General features: G+C 46.6%; 1 protein-coding gene and 1 long non-coding RNA gene across 4 annotated transcripts; one reads left to right on the top strand and one right to left on the bottom strand.

Annotated features, from left to right (window-relative positions):
* The first annotated feature begins 1,353 nt into the window (after positions 1–1,353).
* clcn5b (chloride channel, voltage-sensitive 5b) lies at positions 1,354–26,143 on the top strand. Of its 3 annotated transcripts, none has more exons than XM_047338865.1 (17): positions 1,354–1,640; positions 2,088–2,247; positions 10,693–10,859; positions 11,097–11,196; positions 11,385–11,572; positions 11,930–12,052; positions 12,772–12,978; positions 13,675–13,755; positions 14,187–14,421; positions 14,532–14,707; positions 14,871–15,005; positions 16,760–16,946; positions 18,974–19,116; positions 19,774–19,923; positions 20,101–20,206; positions 20,439–20,655; positions 25,165–26,143. In XM_047338865.1, the coding sequence occupies exons 2-17, from the start codon at positions 2,088–2,090 to the stop codon at positions 25,253–25,255; spliced, it is 2,466 nt and encodes an 821-aa protein (XP_047194821.1). In that variant the 5' UTR covers positions 1,354–1,640; the 3' UTR covers positions 25,256–26,143. The 3 variants fall into 3 exon arrangements, with proteins under 3 accessions (XP_047194821.1, XP_035004879.1, XP_047194822.1); XM_035148988.2 differs by lacking the exon at positions 1,354–1,640 and adding an exon at positions 1,739–1,980; XM_047338866.1 differs by lacking the exons at positions 1,354–1,640; positions 2,088–2,247 and adding an exon at positions 7,856–8,341.
* On the bottom strand, positions 18,042–18,309 carry LOC118102655. Its single transcript, XR_004694726.1, has 2 exons — positions 18,236–18,309; positions 18,042–18,113 (listed from the first exon to the last, which is right to left on the bottom strand). It is a non-coding gene; the product is annotated as an uncharacterized LOC118102655 (long non-coding RNA).
* Positions 26,144–26,863: the final 720 nt, after the last annotated feature.

The following is a 26,863-nucleotide window of genomic DNA, read 5'->3' as shown; positions in this document are numbered from 1 at the left end:
AGTACCATAAATAATAATAATAGTATTTTATCTTCCTGTCTCCTGTGGTGATTTGTGGTGATTTGTGGTAACAGAACGTGGGAGACGGCTGAGTAAATAGGTCCGGGGGCTAAATGGAGGCTGACGGATGATGGTGGAGGCCTGAGAGTCGTTCAGCAGCTCGACGGGAGCTGGAGGTTTGTGGTGGAGGAGCTCATTTAAAGGGAGTTGATGCCTCCGTCGTTAATACTGATGATGGAGTGTGTGTGTGGAGCGTAGAGCGGGGGGGCTTTAAAACGTACTGATGGTGTCGTGGTGATGGGAACGAGCCACAGGAGGCCGGAGACGTCTGAGGCCTCGGAGCAATAAAACAACAGTGGATTGATGTTCGTCCAGGGTTAGGGTTAGAACAGTGGGACGTCCACTAACCAGAGAGTCAGTGGTTCGATCCCCAGCTCCTCCAGTCGTCAAACCAAAGTGTAATAGGCCCTGAAGCCCAAACTTTTACAATGTCTGCAATTTGAAATAATAAAAATTCATTGTGAGTTTAATGACGGCAGAAAATAATTCATGTACATGATGGAGAGATGAGATGGAAAGAGAGTTTCTTTAAAGGAGGGGAAAGGAGGAGAAGAAGATTCATCCTTTCATTCCTCCATCCTTCATCCAGCCTGATGAGTGGGCCTCATTCACTTCCACTTGTGGCCACAGGGTGTCGACATTTAGCTGTTTTCATACCACAACACAATGATGCAACATGTTTGGCTTCAAGACAATAAAGTAAAATAAGCAGAACACAAACAAGTAGATTTAAATGTAGTAATTATGAATAAATAACACAGTTGAGTTATAAATAACAACCCAATGATTAATAAAATCAATCATTTAACATTAATAAACAACATCAAGTAATAAATAACATGAATAATAACACCTTCCATTAATAACTAATATCTATTAATAAATATAATTAATAAACATAATAAATAACATTGACTCTGCAGTCAACGGACAGAACGCTGATAACAGATTCATCGAACTGCTCCACTGACCCAGTTGACGAAGCGACAGCTCTGGGTTCGACTTGTTTTCCTAGTTTGCAGACGCGCTCGTCAAGTCAGCTGAGATCGGGCAGCTAAACCGGAAATGGAGCGGCTGGGGCTTTCAAACTAAAACGGCGCGATTTGCTGTATACACGAGATAAATGGAGGAAACAATGTAATCTAATTAAAACTAAAACATCAGTGATTCAATTAAAGACGAGAATTGTGTTTTATGATTCATTTCAAATGGTGAAATCTGTCTTTTAACGCTCGAAGCGGAAGTGGCTGCTGACCGTAGCCTGCCGCTAGCTTGACGGTTGCGTCTGCGCGGAGCTGCGGCTGAACTCAAGCGAACATGTCGGACCGTCTCCAGCGCAGGTGACACCGGAGCCCGTCTTCACCCAGCAGGTCCAGACCCACCAGCGAGGCTCGAACCCCCGGCGTGGTCCCGGGCCCGGAGGATGAGGCAGGGGGTCGGAGCTGCTGCTGCCGCCGCGGAGCGATAACTTCCCCCCGGCCACAGTGACACAAGCTGCCCCGGGAGGAGCCGACGGAGCCAATCCGAGTCACAAGACTTCCCCCCCCCGGGCGGATCCGTGTCCCCGCGCCGCTCCACAGGTAATGTCCGGCTGTGAACCCCGCGTCCAGCCGCTTCACTAACGAACCAACACGTCCATTGAAGCAGCTCCACGACCGAACGAGCTCCGACGCTGCGTTTGACAGCTCGTCCCAACTAAGTAGCGGCTAGCGGCTAATGCTAAGCTAACGACCCGCGCCGCGGTGTTTCGTTTGTGTCTGGAGTTCTGGGGAGAAGTGAAAACTTCCCCCGGTAACCGGAGACGTGTTTGTCGCGGGGCGGCCACAGATGCACCGGGTTGCCAGGAGCAGCTCCTCCCCCGGGGCGGCTGCCTCACCTCCCCCCCTCCCCGGATCTCCCTCTCTGAAACCCCGCAAGGAGGTGGATGTGTTTACGCTGTGTTCCGGTCCCGCTCGTGCTCGAGCTGTTCCTCCTCCTGCAGCTCGGGTTGGCCTCAGTAACACCTCGTCTCTTCCTCCATGTTGTAGATGAACTCGGGACCCGGAGCCATGGAGAACCCTGGATACTGCACCGGGAGCCTCGACAGCCTTCATCGCCCCAGCGACGATGACGACGATGAGATGGTGGACATAGCAGGAGCCACGCTGGACTTCTCCAGCACCGAGGACGTGCCTCCTCTCAGCTCAGGTAACAACACCTCCCAGAACTTCTACAGAACTTCTACAGAACTTCTCCAGGTCCCAGGCGTCAGCGGTAACATGTTAACGAGTAGATAAACTTTATTATCGGTCTGAGAAACAACAAACTAGTCGTCTCACCATCTCATCAGCACCACATGATCATAAATGTGAGGACTTTGACAAGATTGTGCAAGAAGCTGAGTTCAGTCTGAAGCAAGAGCCACAGACCTGGAGGAAACAGTCCTCTGTGGGGGGGAAGTGGTCTGTGGTTGGTAGATGGTTGACTGTTTCACTGTGAGATATTCAAAGAGGTGGCAGAGCATTGGTTGTGTATCTTGGATCTAGAAGCAGTTTATTTTTTTATGGCACCATAATGCAGCGTTAAAGAGACATGTGACAGCGTCTTGAGAAGATACGAGATAAATCTGTAATCAGTCGCTGTGAGAGTCACATGCTTCGAGTCAGTCATGGTCACAGGTCTGAGTAATAAGTAACTTCGTGCCCTCTCTCTCTCTTCCCTCTCCCCCGTTTCGCTGTATTTTCATACGACGTCACATCCGAACATAAAAACAGACATTAACGTGACTTATAGTCTCAGGAGTGTTTGTGTGTCGCAGCTCCGTGACGTCTTCTCATCGGTGACATTTGTACCCAGTGTTTCTTCCCGGTTACTAATGATGTCATCACCTCATGCCAAAGATGACTCGGCAATAAAAACAACCCGCAGTGCCCAGAGAGGACTTTAATATCTGAATGAGTTATTGTTGGTGAGTTATCTTATGGAGCAGAACTCTAACAGAGACACGTAGTAAATAGAGACCTGCATGTATATCACTGTGTAAACTCCAGAGATAAAAGCCTTTGATCATTTGCATTCTTGGCCTGATAGAAGAGTTTGTCTTTTATCTTTTTGTTCGAAAACCCTGCAGCTCTGCAGCAAAGTAAGTGCTGAGTCACTGGTGCAGATAAAAACCCCGTTAACCTCTGGCACGTGTAGAACGGTCTGTTTATAGCATTATGTTTATTTGACAGGATTAAAGAAGAGCAGGTACTTCAGGGAACTGAAACTCACAAAGTGCGTAAGAGGGAACAAGAGCAAACGGTAAAATGTACTTTCACACAGGATATAACGGAAACGTGTCCAGAGCATGGAAATATAAAACCAACAAGTTATTCTGAAGTTATTTTGAGGGGTTTTCTTCCCTCGGCTCAACAAGACGATACCTGGACCAGCGTCTTCTCACCGGGACGATCTGGTTTTTGTAAAGATGCAAACGCCTCCTGACTCTTCCTGATTATCTCTGCAGACGGGATATCAGGGGATACTTCGACTTTTTTAACTTGGCAGAACTATAAAAACTATATCAAGCAACAAGCATCAATGCTTTATGTTCCCCGGAGAGAAGCATTGTCAGCCGGTGAGATCAGCTGCCTGGTTACTGCTGATGTCATTCTGACCTCACAGCAGCATCATCTCCTCCTCGCAGAGTTAAAAACTCCGAGATAAGAAGGAGCCGACAGGAAGGAAGTCTGGAGACGAGATTTTCTCCTCGACGTAGCTGCTGGGTTGAGTTCTCACTGTGTCAGCTTTCTCCACAGAGAACAAACGCTGCTTTGTATTCAATCCTTCCACCGTGTGTTTTTAAAAAATTACACAGTGGCTTGTGGAAGAAAAGTCAACCTGGAGAGCGAGACGGCAGCGGTTACTTTTCAAGCAGAAACTCTAGAATCAGCAGAAGTGGAGTTGCAAGGTTTCTGTTTCCGTCAGTGGTGCCTTGCTCCGGGGCCTCGCGCCGATGATAGAATTGTGTGTCTGGGAAAATGAGGAGGTTTTTCGTTGGAGCGTTGATTGTTAAACATTTGGGACGACAGCAGATTATAATCAACTTGCGTTTTATTTCCTGCCTCTTTAGTATTTCAGCTCACACTCCCCCCCCCCCACACACACTCTTGAGGCGAGTGTTGTTCTCTCGCCGCTCATTAGCTCGCACTTGACCCTGTTGCCAAGCCGGTCGTCTCAAGAGCTTTTCTTAGCGCAGCCGTAATCGTTTAGCCTCGTGTAACCTGTTGCTCGGGGACTCGTTAGCCTCCAGTGTTTACACAGGAGAGTTGTGTGTGTCTTGGGATTAATATCAACCCACTGTGATCCCTCTGTTAAACACACGTGAGCGATGACGGTGTTCCTGAGCAAGGCAGTCACCCTCTAAATACACAGATGAACTGGAAAAAAACTCTTCTTAAAGCTTAACAACAACCACTCGTGCTCCTTTAGTGAGGAGATGGAAACGATCATTTCATTCCTTTCTGTTCTAAAAGGAAAAACCACCTTTCCCATGAAATCCTTTGCTCTCTAAACAAAGTCCGCTTGTTGCTGCTCGCCCCTGACGTCTGATTCTTATCCCACTGGTTGTTTTTGAGGTGTTGATGTTGCAGCACAGGAACAAGTTACATGAATAGGTACTTTCATTTCCCTCTACGTCCATTTTTTATATAACTAGTAACACAACAGGCCGAGCAAATGGCCGGTTCCAAATGTAGAAGTGTGACTGTCGACTCCACTTGACTCCCCATCATTCAACTGCAGACACAGGGAGAATGGGCCGAAGCCTGGGTATTGAAACAAACAATCGTATCTTGTTTCGGCTTCTCGTATCATGGAGAAAATCTGTTTTGAAATAATTGTAAAAGCCTTTAACAACCGGCCCGAGTCCCCCAGGGCTCCGCAAAATCACAAACAGGAGGAGGAATGTGTCTATAGAAGAAACTGGAGCTCGTCCAGCTGTGAGGTGGACAAAAAAACACACCAGGAAGAAAACTGGAAAATATGTCCAGAGAGGGAATTCCCCTCCGAGATGACGGAGCATAAAACGAAGGAAGAGAAACGTGAAGCGAGGAACGCTCTGTTCAAAGTAACGTCTCTAAACTGACGTCCGTTTAATAAATAACTAGCTCTTTCTTTGTTTTTATGGTTTATGAGGCAATTTTTATTTCTTCTTTTGCTCGCGTTGTTTTTTTTACTTCCAGGAATTTAATATTTGCATTATCCCAACGCCCCAAACAACAGGTTGTAATGATTGACAGGGAATGAGTCACTGTGAGTCGGTGTGTGTGTGTGTGTGTGTGTGTGTGTTATTTGTACATCACAACCTTTACTCTCAGAGTCGGCTGAAGTCGGACAGCAGAGAGGGGAAGGTGAGGAAAACAGAAAAGAGACGAGTGACCGCTTAGCGCTGAAGGAATCCTCACGGGGAGAGGCTGACAGGTGTGATGGCAAGATGTTGGGTCACGTAAAGGTCGACCAGGGACATTTTTGAAAGCTGCAAATTCCACAGCAGCTGCCAATCGGTCACGGCTTTGCCTCTGTAGTTGTAAAAACTCCCCGTTCATCCAGGGGAGGATTGAAGGGGATTTGCTGAACTCGTCGTCTTCCTCCTTCTTCACGTCCACACAGCTGGGAGCTGACAGCACGACCGCAGAGTCGGAGGTAAACCTCGTATTTTAAGAGTTATGATTCAACTCAGACAGGCACGTGGCAGCGCTGTGGTCATAATCACGGTCACCCAACGCGCTCGCACACATAAGTTAGCATTAGTGTCAAGGTGAAGATATCAAGTGGAAACATTACCAGCGATGAATCACTGTACAGTTCTTCACACACAGTAGTTCAGGCTGTTCAGTTCCATCAAAACACCAGCGGCTGATTTCCTCAGAAGCGTCCGAGCCAGGTTTCTACGGAAGTCGTCCTCTGTGGTTTTCCAGCGCAACAGTTGCATCATAGGATATTCAAAGCTTCTTTTCTCCGCCATGTGGAAAACGTTTATCTAGCGTACACCAAACGTTAACAGAATGAACCGCAGGGACGCACATTATGTCTTTATTCAATTTCCTCTGACCCAGTAAATATGATTGAGAATCTCCAGCCGTGCAAAAGTCAGGATGATTGTTAACGTCGTCCAGCAAAACTCGTTTGTGGTCGGCCGGTGTCACGGGGGGTCAGGTGAGTGGCCAATTCCCATGGCAACCAGCGCTCGGGGGTTTAAAGTTCAAACCCTCGCTGGAGACTGTGTGTGTGTCGGTGTGTGTGTGTGTGTGTGTCGGTGTGTGTGTGTCGGTGTTTTTACGCATGTTTGTGGAAATCCTTCTGCCATAGATAACAATCCGTGTAGGTTTTGGCACCGCTGTCACATGACAAACAGTGTGTGTCGAGTTTTCTGTAAAGAATCAAGCATGTGTGTGAGAAAATTAAAGATTATCATCTGTTCTGCCTCTCAGGAATAACACTCACACACACACACACACTCACAGACTCACACAGACTCACACAGACTTGGTGCTGAGCTCAGCACGACGCCTCTTGCTGGAAACGAGCAGCGTTGCATCGGGGACTCCTCGCTGCCTCTTGCCCTTTTCACTCGAGGAGTTAACCCTGGATCAGTTCGCTCAGTGAAATCGAGCTGGGATTGTTTCTGTTTGGCCGGTTTCAGTTGTCCACGGGGTTTCGTGTGTGTTCACCTCGACTTTACAGCTTCACCAGGTTACTTCTGGCGTCCTGTAACATCTCTAACTGCAAGGCTGCGTTTTATTCTAATCGCTTTGGATTAGTTTTTCTTATCATCTGCCTCCAAACGACCACAGATTGCTTCACTTCCTGTCAGTTAGAGTTCCACCTCCTAGAAAGTAGGATCCCAGTCCAAACCTTTCAGTGTGGGCGGTCACCACTGGGAAAAGACTTTGACTGTGGTTTAACCGTATCTACTCCAACATGTCAGGCTTCTTCATTCAGACGCTCTCAAATATCCAGACTGTTATTAAAGAGCAGGAGGTTAGAGCCCCTTTCACTTCATCTCTCTGGTTCACTTGCTGACGTACGTCTCCATTTACCAGAGCTTTCAGTAAGATCTCGCTCGTGTAAGATAATGGGAGACGTCTGAGGTCACGCACTGACGTCAGAGACGACCGACGATAACAGACGACTCGGCCGGTCTGTTCGTCAGCAGGACTACGCAAAGAAACTACTGAACGATGGGACAAGAAACAACTCGTTCAATTCTGACGCAGATCTGGACAAACACTTTCTTTAAAGGTCCAGTGTGTACGATTTAGGTGAAAGGGATCTATTGGCAGAAATATAAAATAATAACTAGTGTGTTTCATCTAAGTTATTGTTTTTTTACCCTAGAACTGACTCAATTAAAAAACTTTATATTTACATCAGGAGCGGGTCCTCTCTACGGAGGCCGCCATGTTTTTTACAGTAGCACAGACTGGACAAACTAAACCTTTTTGAGTTTTTATGACAACTGAAGCTGCCACAGGTTCTAGTTCATGTTCAGAGGGAGAGGGTGAGGTGAGGGGTGTTCACCTGCAACCTGCAACTTCACCACTAGATGTCACTAAATCTTACACACTGAACCTTTAACACGGCAGGATTTTCTTTTACATTTTAACAGATTTCTCTGAGAATATTTCATGTGTCTTGATCTTGAAAAATATCAAACAGGTTTAGGGGACTGATAGTTATGAGTGTGTCAAATAAAAATCTGGATCTACTGAATTTGAATGTGGTTTCCTCAGTGGACTACTGGGCCTCGGATGAGAGCTTTGCTGTATTTGATATTTAAAAGTTTTTTATTCCCAGAATGAAGTGAATAGAAAGAAAGCTGCCTCTGAACCTGACCCTGTTACGAAACCCTGTTTATCACCGTCTCTCCTTAACGACTGTAGAGATCCCGTGGGATTTAAGAGGTCAAAGACACGATAAACATGTGACCCAATTTTTTACGCAGCAAGCCGCCACAGCCAATCAGGGAAAAGCTCACACACACACACGCTCAGCCTATTGAAAACAGTTCCCACCAGCTCAGCAAGTCAGCATTCACTTCCCAGACAGCTCAGCCAATCATTAGTCATTATCAGAGCCTGGTGGCCACTGAGGGGGAGCTCAGCTGGAGTCCACTTCCTTGAGGAGTTCAGAGGAGGCAAGGGATTCCTGGTTTGAGTTGTTGTCACTGACGCCGGACACTGAGTGTGGCTCCAGGAGGGAGAGATGGTGTGGGAGTTCTGGACCAAGCAGCTGGACGAGGAGGAGCTGGTGGAAAGGGGTGAGTTTAGTTGAGAGAAGCAGTTCGTTCTAAAGGGGCTCAGGAGAGAAGCAGTTTCCATGTGTTGTCACACTGACGGCACAGGTTATACTTGATGAACAAGATAATTGTCATTCCTCAACACCTCTACTGCAGCTACCTGTGTGTCTGTCTGATTTCACGTTGGGTTTTAAATTGTGTTAAGTTTTATAGCCGAATGTGCTTTGTTGTGTTTTGTAACTTTAACACAGTGGAGTTTAATCATTAAAGCCATTTACGACTCATCAGGCAGTGAGTCATGTGGTTAATGTTTCTGTGCGGCAGCTTGCATGAGGGAAACAGACTGTGTGTGTGTGTGTGTCTGTGTGTGTGTGTGTGTGTGTGTGTGTGTGTGTGTGTACAGCTGTTTTAGTCGCTGTATTTGACACAGAGGTCAACAGCATCAGATTCCTGATGAATACCAAACACTCTTATCTCTGTGTGTGTGTCTGTGTCGGTGTATTTCCCCTTTCATGCATGTTGGGGGTCACAGACGCTGTTGTGTCCTCGGAGCTGAGGTCAGACCCACAACCCTGCACTCTGGTTATCTTTTTGTTGTCAATGCCTTTTGTTCCAGTTTTTCCATTTATTTTTAACTCTTCAGTCTGCATCCCAAAAGTAGTTTAGTTTATTTATTTAAATGTCTGTGACTTTGCAACCTCAAACCTTTTTGAAAATGAGATAAGATAGAGACAAATCCCTGCTTCTTTGTTTTGGCTGTCATGGACAAGTTAAAGGGCAAATCCATCCCAAAGAGGTAACGGGGGGAGGTTGAAGGTTCAGTCCACTCCGGGAATAAAACCTTTTAAACATCCAGTACTGCAAAGCTCTTGTTCTGATGAGGAGCGAGGAGACATGAATGGAGTGAGACAAGTAAAGGACACATTTCTCTCCCTCTCGCTCTCTCTTGCCCAATCGGTGTTCGATGTCATGTTTCCTCGAATACTCTCCCGTTCCCTCTTCTTGATAAGACTTTATTTGTGTTCATCGACATGTTTCATCACCGACAGCTCCTAGACGCCGAGGTGTTGCGTAACCTGCGTTTTGTAACTTCAAGAGCCTGTGAGCAAGGCACTTAAACCCTCAACTGCTCCAGTGGAGGTTGTAATGGGAGGATTCTGGGTATTCATTTTTCCATTCATATGTTTTTGTAGTTCATTTATGAGGAATAGTACTTTTACTTACTCTAATATACATTTTACGAACTCTACTATGAATATATGATATTGTTTAGTGTATGAAAGTATAAACTCCAACTCTTAACCTTTCCTGCCTTCTACTAATTTAGAGAAATAACTAGAAAGAGTGAAAAAAGTCTATGATCACACAGAGGATAAGTAAAATGTACAGTTAGTTTTGTAGATTGTTTATATTGAGCTTTATTTGTACCATTGCTGTTTCAGCCAATATATCATTCTCACATATGAGAAGTCCAACATCTTGGTTTACATCTCTGTCAGTTTCTGTTATTTCTTCCATTAGTGCTCACATGAAAACGCGTTGTTTCTTCAGCTCAGACGATTGTTTCCAAACGTCTCTGATCTGTTGTCCGTCCTCACTTCCTGTTTCTGTCCAGGCTGGGTTCTGATTGGCTGCTGCAGTCTGGTAATTGTTGCCGACTGCAGCTCAGTTTCTGCCACGTCCTCCAGCTCCTGTTGAGAGAAAGCAGCTGAAGTCAGTCTCGTAGATTTCTGTGTCCTCGCCTGTAAGCTCTCATCGATACACTATTGTGAGGGAACAATTAATATTACAGAGATTACAATACACATCTTCTGTTGTTCCTTTGTAGCAGCAGGCAGCAATAGTGGGATCGCTGCTGGCTGCACTTTCTCCAGGCTTGTGTGTGTGTGTGTGTGTGTGAGTCTCCTTGTGCACGAGTCAGTTTTTACAATCCGAGAGAAGAGGGCGTCCACATTTCTTCTGCTGCTGACAGATCCATTAGTGGAGAAAAGCTCCTCAAGCTCGGACACAAGAGAACGTTTAAAAGAAGAAAGTGTGAAATGCTATTAAGACGTAAATCTGATTGAACTCCAGGTTGTTAGTGGATTTCTCTACAGTATCGTCTTAGTTCTTGGTTTGTTTTAATCATTTATACAACACGTACTTTGACAAATCCATCCCAGGAAAGTTATCGACATCTTGTCTGATTGACTTTGTTGATGTTAAATTAAAAACGGGTCCGTGGCTTGGCATCGAATTCTGTGTTTTTGATGAAACCAGAAGTACAACTATATAAATCTGCCAATATATCTGTACAATGTTTACTCCTGCACTAAACAAGGCAGGTGTTTGATGTGCATGTAAAACGTGCTTCTCTCTCTCTCCCGCTGCAGATTATGAGGAGTACAGCAGCAGCAGAGCCGCCGGTATGAACGGGAACGGTCCCAGTAGACTGGTGGACCCGCTGGACGACCCGCTGCCCGGACTGGGCACCTACGAAGACTTCAACACCATCGACTGGGTCAGAGAGAAGAGCAAGGACCGCGACAGACACCGAGAGGTCCGGACGAGATCTATTATATTAACCTCACTATTATTACATCTTTAAGGAATTCTAGTCAAACATGAGACAGCCTCTGTTAAAGCAGAGCTGCTATTTTTGCCTGACAGTATGGTCCCATAATGCACCTGGGAAATAGAAACATAGTGAGTTGTGTCAGTTGTTATAATTTAAAAACAGGATGTGAAACAAAGCAACATAATAGTGATGATCACCTTCATCTCTGTTTCCGTGCAGATCACCAATAAGAGCCGGCAGTCGACTTTGGCTCTGCTGCTCAGCGTCATAGATGCCTTCTCTGGGTGGCTGCTCATGCTGCTGGTGGGACTCATGTCAGGTAGAACACACAGACACACACACACAGACACACACACACACACACACAGACACAGACACACACACACAAAGATGACCTGGATGTAGATGTCTGTTCAGCACACATCATCACACCTTCGACCACAGAGACGGTGGAAAGACTCACAACCATCAGTGCTGAACTCGTCCCTTTTCCTCTGTCCTCTCCAGGCGCCCTCGCCGGCGGCATCGACATCGCGGCCCACTGGCTGACGGACCTGAAAGAAGGCGTGTGTCTCAATGGCTTCTGGTTTAACCACGAGCACTGCTGCTGGACGTACAACGAGATGACGTTCCATGAGAGGGACCAATGTCCACAGTGGAAGAGCTGGGCTGAGCTCATAGCGGGGACGTCAGAGGTCAGAGATAATAAGAACAACTAGAATCAAACACACACATTAAAATCAAGATGCACCAAATTACACAGACTCAGATTTCAGTCCTCTTCTTTCATCCAGGTTTCTGAATTATCATATTATTATTCTAAACTGTCACATATTTCATCCACAGTCCTTCATTCATAAATCCTCACAGTCAGAGTCACATGCACGTACAGTACAGTCATAACACTCAGAATAGTATAAATGGTGCTTTGGTGCCTTCTGCTGGTTGTTCTCTGTCATGACACAAAATAACCACCAGGTCTGAGTGAGGATGCAAATCAACAAGTGGATGTTTTGTGATTTGTAACTTTATGTTTCCTGTGTCGCCTGCAGGGTGCGTTTGCTTACATCGTCAACTATTCGATGTACATCTTCTGGGCTCTGCTCTTCGCCTTCCTGGCCGTCGCTCTGGTCAGGGCCTTCGCGCCGTACGCATGTGGCTCAGGAATACCTGAGGTGAGGCTTTACACAAAATGGGATCGTGTGAATAACTTAACTGTTATTGCTTCATCATCTCCTCCTCCTCCTCCATTCTCTTGTTTCATTCCTCACGGCTCACGTTGTTTGCTGTAGTTTGGAAGTTTGTTTGTTCATGGATAAGATTTGTCCAACAGGATAATGAACAGGATCAGTAGTCCCTGTACATTGATTTATTAATGACTCTCTGCTCTCTTTTGTCTTTCCTCTGTTTCTGAGGAAAGTAAAAGCTGAAGATTTACCTTCTGAAAATCTAACCGAGCTCAAGCATGGCCAAACTTATTCAATCATTTAATTTTATAGAGAGAGACAAATCACACAAACACAGCTCTGTCCTGCAAACACAAACACTTCCCTCTCTATAATTGCTTTCAAATGAAGACCTGGTTTAATTCTCCTGGAATGTGAATCGCGTTCTGCTGACGGCTCCTCGCCGTGAGGTCAGACACTGGTCAGCCGGCTCATGCACACGAGATTAACGGCTTATTTAAAAGAAAAACATTCAGAACACAAACTCCACTTTCTTTCCTTCACTTCCATCAATATTTACGCTTTCGTACTCTCGGTTTTTCACGCTCGTATCTAAACCGATCGCTCCAAAGCTTAAACTGACACATGAGTGCAAACACATCCTGATCCTGTCTACACACACAAACTAATCCGCGCACACACAAACACTTTCACTCTTTCTCTCGCAGATAAAAACCATCCTGAGTGGCTTCATCATCCGCGGCTACCTGGGGAAGTGGACCCTCATCATCAAGACCATCACCCTGGTCCTGGCCGTCTCCTCGGGGCTCAGTCTGGGGAAGGAAGGCCCCCTGGTGCACGTAGCCTGCTGCTGCGCTAACATACTGTGTCACCTGTTCACCAAATACCGCAAGAACGAGGCCAAGCGGCGAGAGGTAGGCTCCGCGGCGGGTCGGGGTCGGTGATGAATAACGCCGGATGTTATTGCTGGTCGGGGGATTCAGTGTCATAGTCCTGGGCGTCTCAGCGGAGCAGATTCTGCAAAGAGGTTATGTTTTCGTTGCCGTTAGTTTTGCTTTAAGCAGGATTACGCAAAAACTCCAGAACCAATTTTATTAAAACTTCCATCCTTCCACGAAGCTTTGTGGAAATCCACTCAGTAGTTTTTGTGTAATCCTGCCGACGAACATACAAGAAACACAAACGGACGGGTGAACAACCACCTCGGTGGAACAGTCTGTTGTGAAAATATTCAGTCGGTTATTGCCGTGTTAAAATTCAGCCTTTATCACCAGCTCAGTGGAAAATGTCTTAGTTTGATTGGACTCATCTGCTCTGACTTATTCAGGAGAAAGACTAAATACCAATACAGCGGTAGAGAGAACACGCTGCTTCTCATTGTGTTTGTTCAAAACCACACGAACGAACAGCGACTCCCGCTGCGACAAAATGAAAAAACAAGTCACGGTTCTTTGCGATCAATCGCGTGGTAACACAAATCCTCGGCTGATGAGAATCAAATGTTTTTTTGGCGTTTGACAGATTAACTCCTGTCAGAATCCTATCAGAGGTTCATCTGTTCAAAATGTCTCAGTCGAAGTCAATTCAGATGTTTCTGTTCTCGCACGCAGGTTCTATCGGCGGCGGCGGCCGTGGGCGTGTCTGTGGCGTTCGGGGCTCCCATTGGAGGAGTCCTCTTCAGCCTGGAGGAAGTGAGTAGTTGTTTATCAGTTAATATCCTGCTGAGTTACTGGTATTAAGCCATTTTGTCTGGTATCCCTGGTCTGCATCTCCACCATCTGATCACATCTCCTGTGACCTCCCACCTAAAAATTCTCATGAAATTGATTTCACATTTTCTTCGGCAGATATTTGATCACAACCAGATATCAAAACAAATCTGAATTGATATTTAATTGCTTTTCCTTTTTGTCAAATTTTAACCCCCCACATAATGACCCATGACTAAATGAATCCTAGACGGTTATTGGGAAATAGACGCGTCCTGGCAGCTTTGCAATATCAAGATTGATGGTTATGATTGATCGTTTGTCGACGTTCATATCGTCTAATTAAGTTTTCTCAGTTCTAAGAGATCTAACATGATGTATTCCCTCTGCCCTCGTCTGTCTCTCTCTCCCAGGTGAGTTATTACTTCCCCCTGAAGACCCTGTGGCGTTCCTTCTTCGCCGCTCTGGTCGCCGCCTTCACTCTCCGCTCCATCAACCCGTTTGGAAACAGCCGCCTGGTGCTGTTTTATGTGGAGTTCCACGCCCCGTGGCACCTGCTGGAGCTGGGCCCTTTTATCTTGCTGGGGATCTTCGGAGGCCTCTGGGGGGCGTTCTTCATCAGGGCCAACATTGCCTGGTGCAGGAGACGTGAGTTACGGTGCAGACTTCAAACGGCTGCTTTTATTGACGTCAGATCCTTTTGTCTTTCTCTCCGACTCCCGGTTCACCTATAAATCAGACTGCGTCTCTCCCCTCAGGTAAAACCACTCGTCTGGGCCACTACCCCGTCACGGAGGTGCTGGTGGTCACCGCGGTGACCGCCCTGATCGCGTTCCCCAACAGCTACACCAGGATGAGCGGAGCTGAGCTCATCTCCGAGCTGTTCAACGACTGCTCGCTGCTCGACTCCTCTCAGCTGTGTGGATACAAACAGGTCAGCTGATCACTGACAGAGGAGGTTAAACATTAAACAATCTCATGTCAGATCGTTTAGTTGTTTGTCTCTTCGTCTTTCTTCCTCTCTCCCTGTCCTCCGTTCCTTTTTGTTTCCTCGTTTGTCTGATTCTATCGTCGCTCTGTTTTTCCGTCTCTTGCAGCCAGCCAACTCAACAGGTGCAGGTAACAGCCTGGCGGACCGGCCTGCAGGAGAAGGCCTGTACACGGCTCTGTGGCAGCTGGCCTTGGCCTTGATATTCAAGATGATTATCACCGTTATCACCTTCGGCATGAAGGTGGGTGGAGACGCACTAAAGACATTCACGATCTCCGGACATTTTCCAGATTTCACAGTGTGTTCTGCACGCCCAGTGAGAAGGCAAATGTCAGAATCAGTTTCTCCTGATGTTCTCCTCAACGTTTCCTGCCAGCCCCCTTATGAAACGTCCAGAAAACATCTGTTGAATTCACCTTTATGTGATGAACGCAGAACTGGAAGAACACAAATATCTCAGGATGAAAAAGAGGTGGCGTGTCAACTTGGACATAACAACATTCGAGGGGTTTTGAGGATTAGGCCTGATGCCTGACGAAAAATGTCCTCATTCAGTTTTCCGAACATTTCCCAGAGTGCCTGACGAGTTGTGTGTGTGTGTGTGTGTGTGTGTGTGTGTGTGTGTGTGTGTGTGTGTGTGTGTGTGTGTGTGTGTGTGTGTGTGTGTGTGTGTGTGTGTGTGTGTGTGTGTGTGTGTGTGTGTGTGTGTGTGTGTGTGTGTGTGTGCGCCACGATGCTCCTCTGCTCCGTCGCTGTCGTTACAACCTCCGTTATCTGCTCTCCGGAGTTGGACGGCCTGTTCAAGTGTCATCACTCCACTTTGAACTCTCGTCTTTCTGCAGGCATGTGAACACTATGTAGCACAGTGTGCGAGTTGCAACACAACCAGCTGCGTCAAACATGTCTGGAACCAGACTCCCAACCAGTGTCCTACTTTTCATTCACTGAACTCGCCCGTTCTGCCAGATGTCGTGTAATTGGAACTCTGAAACCGCTTTTTGCGTTTTATACACTGATTCACAGCAACATGACTCACTGTCATGTGGCTTACTGGGGGATCAAGTTGTTAGGAAAAAACCCTCCGTGGGCTTTGCATGCCGATTAAAGCAGATTGTTCTCTCGACAAAGCGATAATCACTTTATTACAGAGGCTTTAAACTGAGTCACAGTGCGCAACACTTGGCTGAAAATGCACACGGACGTTGTTTTTAATTTTGCTTCCTGGAGAACACGCCGTACATCCAAACATCCCTGGACGTGGACAATAAAGTGGACGTCTGCGTCTCTGTAATTGGTGAATCAGCCCTCAAGCATGACGAGAAACACCAGGGGTTCGTGGGAAAAGCACCGTTAACGCTGCTCTGATGGAGGATGTGTAGCTCCGGCGTGAGGTCACAGCGCAGCAGCCAGACTGTGGACGGTCCTCACAGAGAGTTATCGAGAGTTCAATCTTCAAAGACGGAGAGTACATGTGGGATTTAATAACTTCCACACACACACACACTCGTCTCTGCTTTATTTGTCCGACTGTGACCTTCCTCAGGATCAGCTGGCTTTACTGCCAGTAATCAGAGTGCAGCACAGTGGCCTTCAGACACGACGAGTTGAGTCAGAGCTCCAACTAACGGCTAAAAATAAACCCCTACCCTTTGAACTTGAAAACTGAAATCCAGTTTTCTATAAAAAGAAAGACAGGAGGCGTTTTGTTTGTGGGTTGTGCGTCCGTCCCGTTCTCGTGGACACGACATATCAAGAACGCCTTGAGGGAATTCATTTAAATTTGGTGAGGATGAAATAATCAAGCACTGGACGTCTTCTTACTTGACGGCGCTATTTTTAATAAAGTTTCTGTCATCAAAGTGCATTGAATCCTGGGATAGGTGGGACTGGGACAGATCCACCCGTTGGAGCCTTGTGACGCGATCAGTCTTCATCCTTTTACTTCTTCTTTAACGTATAAAACTTTTCTCCTCTCCTTCCTCTGTGTCCGTCCAGGTTCCCTCCGGTCTCTTCATACCCAGCATGGCAGTCGGCGCCATCGCCGGCAGACTTCTGGGTGTCGGCATGGAGCAGTTGGCTTATTACAACCACGACTGGTTCATCTTCAAAGGGTGGTGCTCGCCGGGGGCGGACTGCATCACACCGGGGCTCTACGCCATGGTCGGAGCCGCTGCGTGTCTAGGTGAGGCGTGCGTGTGGTAACTGACGTGTGACATCCGTTCAAACTTTGATTTTTCCTAAAAGTCCCTCCGTGGAAGCGTTCGGCCTCAGGGGAGCGAGGAGCTCGGGAGCAGATGAAAGGAAGCAGGCGGCTGTTCGGGCATCAGATCAGGATGTTTTGAGCACGCCTCTCCGTGCTGGTGTTCTCAGCATGTACGACTGGGAACATGCCACAGGGATTAAAAGGCATGTTCCTCCTGATGTAGGAATGTCTCTGGATGCCCAGCGAGCAGATGGACGTGGTCTGTTCCAGGAGCTTCTGCAGACAAACCCCCGAACGGAGACTTTAATTTTGATAGTTTAGCAAAACGTGGATCGACCACTGCAAAAATATCCTCCTCTTACAAATCCCTCTGGTCTGTCAGTGATATGAGAAGATTATGATTTGTGTCCAAAGCAAATCAACACATTCCAAATATTTTCTAAAACTAGATTTCCTTCTCTGACCTGCTTTATTGTTTCTTGTTCTAAGACAGAGTCGCTCATGTTTTGAATAAAACGCATGAGTAAGAAGTTCCTATCATGAGGAAATCTTTTAAAAGATTATTATAGTTCTTTTTTAAAAAGGCGCTGCAGTAATTACCCAGAGGCCATTTGTGTCCATAACTGCTCAAATACAAAGATGGATTTTTGTGTATAAATGGTATTTATACATAGTATTTGAATAGCTGGTTTGTGGGGCTGATGGAAAACCCTCGGGGGGGACGGACTTGTTTTTCTATTTATTATTGAACAGTTGTTATGTGTGTGAAAGTTTTATATTTGGTCATAAGCATTTCATGTTTTTATGACTATGTTCTGGTTTGTCTCAGGCTCCAGTAATTGCGTTCAATGCCGCGACAGTTTTATGACCATGAGCGTCGGCAAAGCTGGAAGCAGCGTGTTGTTCTTACCCCGTGTGTGTGTGTGTGTGTGTGTGTGTGTGTGTGTGTGTGTGTGTGTGTGTGTGTGTGTGTGTGTGTGTGTGTGTGTGTGTGTGTGTGTGTGTGTGTGTGTGTGTGTGTGTGTGTGTGTGTGTGTGTGTGTGTGCGCGCAAAATAACTCAACAACACATGGGTGGATTTTCACCAAGCTTGGTGGGAATATTACTCTGGACTTTATCTCATGGTGATTCACTCTTGGAGTCGAACTGTCAAGGGTCAACATCAAGATCAACAGAAAATATGGTCAGAAAACAAAACCTTTTCCAAGATATCTCCACAAATAATAGAGAGACAATGTGAATCTTACATTAATCAGGAAATCACTCACGCGTTTAATGACACGGTGTCCCATCCCTCCACCGACCTTCATGGGAATCCGTTCTGTAGATTTTGCGTAATCCTGCAGAAAAACAGACAAAGAAACGAACAGGGGTGAAAACAGAACTCCCTTAATCTTAATTCTCTTTCCTAAAGACGTGTGAATGTCTCGTGTGTTGTACATCAGGCAACAATTGTGACAAAACATAACCACCTAACTTTATGCTTTTTTAAAACACGGAGCTCTGAACAAAAGGGACTTTGTTTTCATCGCCTCCGAAATTGATGTCTTTCACTTACAGTGAAACTTTTGCCCCCAGTTGTCTTAACGCCGGCTGTTTAGAAGGAGGAGGAGGAGGAGGAGGGGGGTCACCGGAGAGAACATCAAGAGCATCGAGTTGAAAGTGGAGCTTTGGTTTCTGCCCACAAACATGCAAGATTATTATAAATGGATTCAGAGTGAAACCTCGGACGTAACCTAAAACTGAGGGAAAATGCAGAGACGCAAACTTTTCACATAAAGAACTAAAGAGGATGCACCAGCACGTACTTCCTGTCATCACCTCCGCGGTGCCCGTCCTGTGCCCCCCCCAGCAGCCACACGGAGCCCGATCACAGCCGGGCTGTTACAGATATTTAACCCGACTCGTGTGTTCCTCTCACACTTCCTCGTTTTGACTCCTTTCAGACGGATGACACCCCTGGTTTGAGTCATGTTCTGAGTCGTCTCTCGTCTGTTTCCCTGCAGGTGGCGTGACTCGCATGACGGTGTCGCTGGTAGTCATCATGTTCGAGCTGACAGGCGGGCTGGAGTACATCGTCCCCCTCATGGCCGCAACCATGACCAGCAAATGGGTGGCAGATGCTTTCGGAAGAGAGGGAATCTACGAGGTGAGGCGGTTGGAGGAGATAAATCACGATGCGTATTCACTGCGGAATAAAAAGTGAAGCAACACAAATTCCTCCCTTTTTTTAGTTTTTTTTTGTTTGTGTAAGTTCTATTTGATTTGATGTCTTTTTTGGCAAACTACCACTGGAGAGCATACGTTACATACCGTTCCCACTGGTTCCTCTCCAGCTTAAAGAATATACGCTCGTGTGAGAGCACTGGGATGTGCGTTTAGATTTACAGCAACACAATCCAAGAAATGCTCTCGGCTACAGTCGGGTTCTCCCTTCAGCAGATACTGAATTCAGCAGCTTTTAAGTTCTCTTTGACTAACAGCCGGTCTGATATTCACTCTTTTCTGTCTCTTTTCCTCGTCTTCGATTCTTCCAACAACGTCTTCGTCAGTTTATTGTGTGTTCTTATATCTAGCTGCTCCCTCTGTTCCTGCACGATATGCACCACAGTTACAAAGGGAAATTATCGCTATTATAAAGTTTTTGTCACCGACCTGCTGAAGGAAAGAAGAGTCTGTAGCTTCCTTTTTAAATCAAAGCTTAAAACGTACTTTTACTATAACGCATTGCCTGATTTTAATAATTCTAGTTTTCATCTGTTGTCGTGGGAGGAGATGCTCACATGTACTCGTCTTCGCTCTGCAGGCTCACATCCGGCTGAACGGTTACCCCTTCCTGGAGGCCAAAGAGGAGTTCGACCACAGCAGCCTTGCTGTGGACGTGATGAGGCCCAGGAGGTCGGACCCGGCGCTGGCCATGCTCACGCAGGAGGGCATGACTGTGGGGGAGGTGGAGGTACGGGCTCCTAATGTCACAGTCACTCAGTAAAGTAGATATAAACTATAACTGTTCTTACAAAAACGTACAAAGTGAGAGCTGCAAGTCCGCTTTAGCTTTATTCTCTTGTAGTGTCCAAGCTCTGTTTGTTTTATTCAGCATGTAACACGTGTGTGTGTCTGTGTGCGTGTGCAGACGCTGGTGGAGAGCACGCACTACAGCGGGTTCCCCGTGGTCGTGTCCCAGGAGTCCCAGAGGCTCGTGGGGTTTGTGCTGAGGAGAGACCTGCTCATATCAATAGGTCAGAACTTTGCAGAACATCAGCTTAAGGTCAAATTCAAATAGCACGATCACACACTGTATGTAAAACTGGAGTTAGATTCTGGTAAGTGAAGCCACTGGGGAAGAACCTGAAAACCATAAAACCATGAAACCATAAAAATAGAGTGAATCGATTTTTATTCGTAGAACATCCCAGTTTTTCCCACGTCTCTGACCCTGAACAACAAACATCACGCACCTCCTCTTTTCAGACAACGCCCGGAAGCGGCAGGAAGGTGTCGTCAGCGCCTCCCACGTGGTTTTCACCGAGCACGCTCCTTCCCAGGCCGACGACGGCCCGCCTCCTCTCCGCCTCCGAGGGATCATGGACCTGAGCCCCTTCACGGTTACTGACCACACGCCCATGGACATCACCGTGGACATCTTCAGGAAGTTGGGGCTACGCCAATGTCTAGTCACGCATAACGGGTGAGAAGGAAAATCCACATTTATATACAACGCAATCTTTGACCGTCTACAATATGTATAATATTTGCTTTCACACATCGTTAAGGACAAACTAGAGAAAAGACAGACAAGATGAATAGATGTGAGGAAAGACGGGCGACGTATAAACTGCTCACACTCCCACTCCTGCAGACATTACAGTGAGATAACGGCAGGAGGCGAGGCTTGAGAAAGGAAGGAGTGAAGGGTGGATGTGGAGGAGAGACACTCGGGTCACTCCGCTGTCAGCTCATGCATTAGAGGGAGAAAAGGGAGGAGGCTCAGGAGTTAGGGAGGAGGACTCACACGGTTAATGGAGGGAGGGGAACAGAAACTTCTCCGCGCTGCCACTGAACCCATTAATCTGAACTCTGTTCAGACCCCTTCAGACGGGGGATCTGCTCAGCGCCGGGGTTAATCTGTGTTGACGTCATGGCGTTCGGGGTTTTGTCTTCGTAACGGAAAACATCCACGTTGACCTGATGGAGACATTACAGACATCACAGACGGTACAGACGCAGCAGCTCGGCTGGTTTTGGCGTTTGGCAGCTGTTTCCCGTGACACTTGAGAAACACGAGATTAAAGAGCACCTCGTTCATTCTGGTGTCGGAACGTCCTCCCCCAGCATGATGGAGTGACTGCTTGGGAAACTTAGCAGAGGACGAGAGTGTGTCCTGACCATAAATACTCTCTCTGCCCTGCCGTCCCTGAGAGTATTTATCTGGGGGAGTTGGAGAAATGGTAAATGGTATTTCTCGAGACAGACGCGTTCAGTGGCTCATGGGCACATCCAGCTTCGTACCCATAATTACATTTTCCATCTTTTGAAGCATTTTTGGGAACTTGAACCAGCTTGAAATCTCACATTACTCGTCCATTCTCGAAGATATTATACATTTAATGTGTCGTGCACATGGAAGTGACAAAATGGCTCGATTACGCCCCCTGCAGTTTAAACTAGAAGGTCACTCGGGGAGGGCACATCCACGCCGAGGCCTCCGCCCTCTCTCGTCGTGCTGGAGAGTGAAAACAGATCCTGAATCCACCGGTTTATCCAGATCTTCTCCGACATGTTTTGTGTGGCTCTTTGCGTTGTGCACCACCTTTCCACACAATCTCATGGAAATCCTTCCTGTGGCTGTTCAGTCATGCTGCTGCTGCTGCTCCTGATGAAAACATAAGCCCCTTGGCGCAGTTAAAACAAATCAAAGCCCCCTGCTTTAGCTTGGCCGCGGATAAATGAAATGTGGGAGACGCCTTTATTAGGCCGAGACTTTTTAAAAAAGAGGAAATCCCACATTTTGAATTTATTGTGCAAAAAATATTGGGGCGTGTGTTTGGCATCGGAACAGCACAGCATCTGCAACATCCCCCGACGAGCACAAAGCTCACCGCTGCCTGCAACATACCAAAAAACACATTTTAAACTACCTATCAAAGTTGCTGCTGATGAATTTTCTTTCTTTTTCTAAGAGTTTTTGGGGCTTTTTTTCGGCTTAATTGAGAGAAACACCGCAAATTGTTGAGAGATGACCGGGGAGGAGCTGCGAACAATAAAACTGCTGCTTTTAATGAAAACAGGGCGTAACCTCTATTTACCAGAACGATCTCTGAAAGTGTCATTATCTTTTAAAAACCTCTTGCAGACCAACATATCTCTCACAGACACACACACACACACACACACACACACACACACACACACACACACACACACACACACACACACACACACACACACACACACACACACACACACACACACACACACACACACACAGTCCAGTTGTCTGTCAGACTCCATGTGTGTCTTTGTGATGATGATGATGATGATGTGACTGTACTGACAAAAAGAACAATGTTACTCTGGAGAATTAAATTCAGACAAACCAGAAGAAAAGATAAAACCCAGTGAGAATAAACTTAATCAGTGTTATGTTACATGTCCATGTTTTGCACACACACACACACAGACACACACAAAGACTACAGTTGTTTATATGGAGGTTTGACATTTTTCAAACACAGCTCTCAGGGATTTGACAAGTATATTTTCGCGACTGCACAGAAACGGTGTGAGTTACCACCGTTGGCTCGAAGCCGCTCGCACATGATACAACTTGTGGTTTCTCTCTCCGTCACTTTCTCTCCCTCAGATAAATAAACCGTATTGATTTCTCTGCAGGAACATTGGCAGCCACTCGGGTTGAGTTCTGGGTTTTCGGTCGAACTTGGGTTTTGTCTCGCAAGTTCAGGAACGAGAGCAAAAGATCTTTGCAAAGATCTGCTCAAAAACTGAACACTTCAGCTTTTTGTCTAGTGTGATTGTGTGTGTTATGAATAAATAAATAAATGTATAGATACAAAAACGAATAAATCTTTAAATATATAACTATCAAATGTAGAAATAAACAAGTTTGAGGGTTTAGGGTTGGTTGGAAAGGTTTCATTAATAAGTTATGTCATGAGTAGGCACTCAAAATACAAGTGTGTGTGTCGTGTCTGTGTGTGTCTGTGTGTGTGTGTGTGTGTGTGTGTGGGGCCTTTAGGTGGACTTCTTGGATTATTGCGGCACTAATTTAAACCAAATCTTGGAAGCGGGAGGGAAACAACCAGAGGCAGCTGCTCGTCAGTGCAGCTCCTCATGTTTACGTCTTTCGGGGCATTTAGTGGCCGCGCTCCACCAGAACACATAAACAATTCAAGGGGTCACCCGCTGCCTTGCCCATGGGCCCCTCTGACGGCGCACATGGCTGCTGAGAGGCTGTTGACAGGCGCAATGACTTCTGCACGGCTCGCACACATTTGCCTCAGATGCGCTGCTGCTCGTCCGCCGAACAACAGAGAGGCTGCAATCCCCGAGTGGATCCATTGTGATATTAAAATTGGGGGAAAGGAATCACATCATTTTTATGGGACAGAGGGTAAACGGAGAGTAGAGCTGGGATTAGAGGAGGAATATGTCTGTGTGTTTTATATTCACGTGAAGCTTCATCAATCACTCAGCGCCTGAGGTGGAGATAGTTTGACACACACTAAAGGAAGAAGAGCTCTAGGCTACGTGAAGTGCAGCTTCTGATCCCTGCGGTCGACATGTCGGCTGGATCCTGCTCATTCCAACACGCACGGGGGGGAATAGGAGGTATTTTCCCAGACTGTCTCGTCTTCGGTTAGAGCTCGACTCACTGACATGTTGTTGTCTGTTGTGGGAGTTTAACGCAGGAAGTTTGAGTCTCGGATTCCCCCAGAAACGAGCACCATAGGTTTTACATGTGTTTAGGTAGTTATTAATTATGTCAATGTTTATTTCGTTGCCCTTCAAAATTAGTTTTTTTGTTTGTGCCGCATAGTTTGTTAGTTTTGTCGTTCTTTCTCAAACATACAGACATAAGCATTGTTTTTGCTGATGTTGGTCGTACATATACAGAAATGTAGATAAAACACACAACTACAAACTGTAAGTAATTCTGATTACTCTTCATATCTTTCATCCGTGATGATGTTTAAAACTCTTCCACTTGTTGAATCCTGCAGAATCCCAGTTGAAAAGCCCATCAGCTACTTTTATTCCTCCTGAGATATGAGTCACGATTCATTTTGCTGCGCTGTTGAAAGAACCTTCCTCAGAAAAAACGATGACACACATCATAAAAACATCCTCTCCAGCCCAGAGCGTTTGTTTTTCCTTGTGTTGAGTTCCCTCTGCCTTGTGGGATTCAGACACTCGTGAGGGGATGAACGAGGTTCATGAGAATCTCAAGAACAGACAACGATGGCGTCGTCTGTCTTTCAATACTTCCTTCACCTTGTCTGTGGTTCTCGGCCTGAAGGGAACTGACTGAGGCCGTGAATCTTTGTACTGGAAACTAGTTTTTAATCAACTTTTCTCACACAGAAGTTACTGTAACTAACCAGTTCTTTCAAACTTATGAAACTTTAGCCACTGAAGTGTTGATGATGATAATTTAAGGGTTAAATGTTTCGTGTTTATCCCGCTTGTTAAAATAGAAACACTGTCTTTAACACATTTACTCTCCGAACTGGTTCCTGCCGGCGCTGTTTTGAATTGGAGCAGAAGGTCGTGTTGAGAAATCGATCCGCCGCACGTCACCAAACCCGTTGTCACCTCCCGTCTCCCGTTGGAATCCGACCGGACTTTATTCTAATTCACATACTTTTCCGCTCTGGCTCCGGAGCGTCCCGACGGTGATGCTGAGCGTGGCTGGCACTGAGGTGTCAGCAGTAATTGTCTCTCGTGTGATCTCGGCCTTCGCGTGTTGCTCTCCCATGTTTTCGTGTTCCCCCTGATCTCCCGCTTCGAGCCAGCTCCTCCTCCTCCTCCTCCTGCCAGAGCTCGGCCTTGATGTTTGCGATTCTGCTTTCTGTCTCTTCCTCTGACTTTTCCAGTGACGCAGCGAACCAGCTATGATGTGAAGTAATCTGCTTCTGCCTAACGTTACTCCCTCTCTCTCCCTGTGTGTTCTGTGAAGGAGGCTGCTGGGAATCATCACCAAGAAGGACATCCTGAAACACATGGCACAGATCGCCAACAGAGACCCGGACTCCATCCTCTTCAACTGAACCTCCTCCTCCTCCTCCTCATCCCTCCATCCATCCTCTGTAGACCAGGGGGAGACGACACCAGCTCTTACTCGAAACGCACCTTTATCTGTTCAACTTTTTTAAATAAAAGCTGTTAAAGACAAAGCCAAGTGAGTCGAGCTCCATGTGCACAGGTGACTGTCGAACAATGGATTTCTTTTTCTTTTTAGTAAGTTGGAGGCTGGTTTTGTTTTTTGGCTTCTCGAGCGCGACCACTGGAAACCGAACGGCGCTCGGCAGAAACAATGACTCATCCACTCGGACGCTGCTGGTCCCGGGTTCGTGTTCGACCCCCAGAAGGAAGTGGGACAGAAACGCTTGAGAAACAAGTCAATGGAATATTTCACATCTGCTTCTTTTGGGCTTTTTTCTGTTCTCCCGTCGCTCGTTTGCCGACTTGTTTCTCTTCCACCGAGAAAAGAGAGAGACTTTTAAAGGAGGTGGATAATCCTGTTGAAGGAGGAGGTGGAGGAGGAGGAGGGGGGGGAGATAAAGAGGAGTTTGGGGAGCTCCGTGCCTGCCCTCCGGCCGTCACAGCGAGCCTGGACAGAGCACTCTGAGCCGGGCTGATGGATGCTCAGTCACCTCCCTCCTCCTCCTCCTCCTCCTCCTCCTGCAGCCTCAGGGTGAAGGATGCAGGAGTGTGAGAAGAGGATCTGATGCACACACACACACAGACACACACACACACACACACACTTACACTCCACAACGAAAGCCTGGGAACCCTCCACCGACGTGTTGTCTGATTATTTTTTGAGATTTGTGACTATGCAGCGTCGTCTTGTCACACGAGACTCTCTCCGATCGGTAAATTATGTAAATGTAAAAATTGTTTGTTCTACTAAATTATTTCACTAACTTGAACTGGAGTGTTTTGTCGTGTTGTCTCGGGTCCTCATCGTGTGAATGAAACTTTAGTGCCTACACATTTTTGGCAACTGCAGCTTATTATTCTGCTGAGCTCCGTGTCTGAGTGGTTTTCATGTAGAGAACAAACAAAAGAAGAATTCTCTTTATTTTTAAAAGTTTCCTGCTGAATATTGGCGATAAACGCTGGTTTCAACGCCACTTAAAGGGAAAATAAAAGTAACTTTATGATTGTGAGGTCAGAACATTACTCCTAAAATAATCTTCTTGTAATATTATGACTTTCTTTCTTGGTTAGGCCCTGAATCTCCTCCTCCTCCTCCTCCTCACCACGACACAGTGTCTGTACATTTATCTAACGAGCGTTTCAAGCTGCTCTGAAGGATTTAAAGGTATTTTGGGGTTTAGGACAGAAGATATTTAAAGTTTAACATTATCTAGAAACAAGATGAGCAACTGTAAAAGAACACGATGGAGCTCTAACATCCAGGAGGTCAGTGTCCACGTCGAGGGGCCACTTCACTGACCTCGGGCTGTTTCTGTGTTCTCAAGTCAGAAACCTTCGGGCGGGGTGGAGGTGTCACGCGGCCCTCGTTGACTCAGCGTCTCCGCCGGCGAGTCGCGGCTCGTTTTTCCGGCCACATAATCTCTGTGAGAAGGAATCTGGAGCGACGAGGACGAAGAAGACGAGCGACCTCATGAGTGTGTGTGGGGGTT

The sequence above is a fragment of the Hippoglossus stenolepis genome, chromosome 23 (assembly GCF_022539355.2).
Source record: "Hippoglossus stenolepis isolate QCI-W04-F060 chromosome 23, HSTE1.2, whole genome shotgun sequence".
Classification (NCBI taxonomy): Eukaryota; Metazoa; Chordata; class Actinopteri; order Pleuronectiformes; family Pleuronectidae; genus Hippoglossus; species Hippoglossus stenolepis.
The sequence above is the reverse complement of the archived record's forward strand: the minus strand, read 5'-3'. Positions and strand labels throughout refer to the sequence as shown.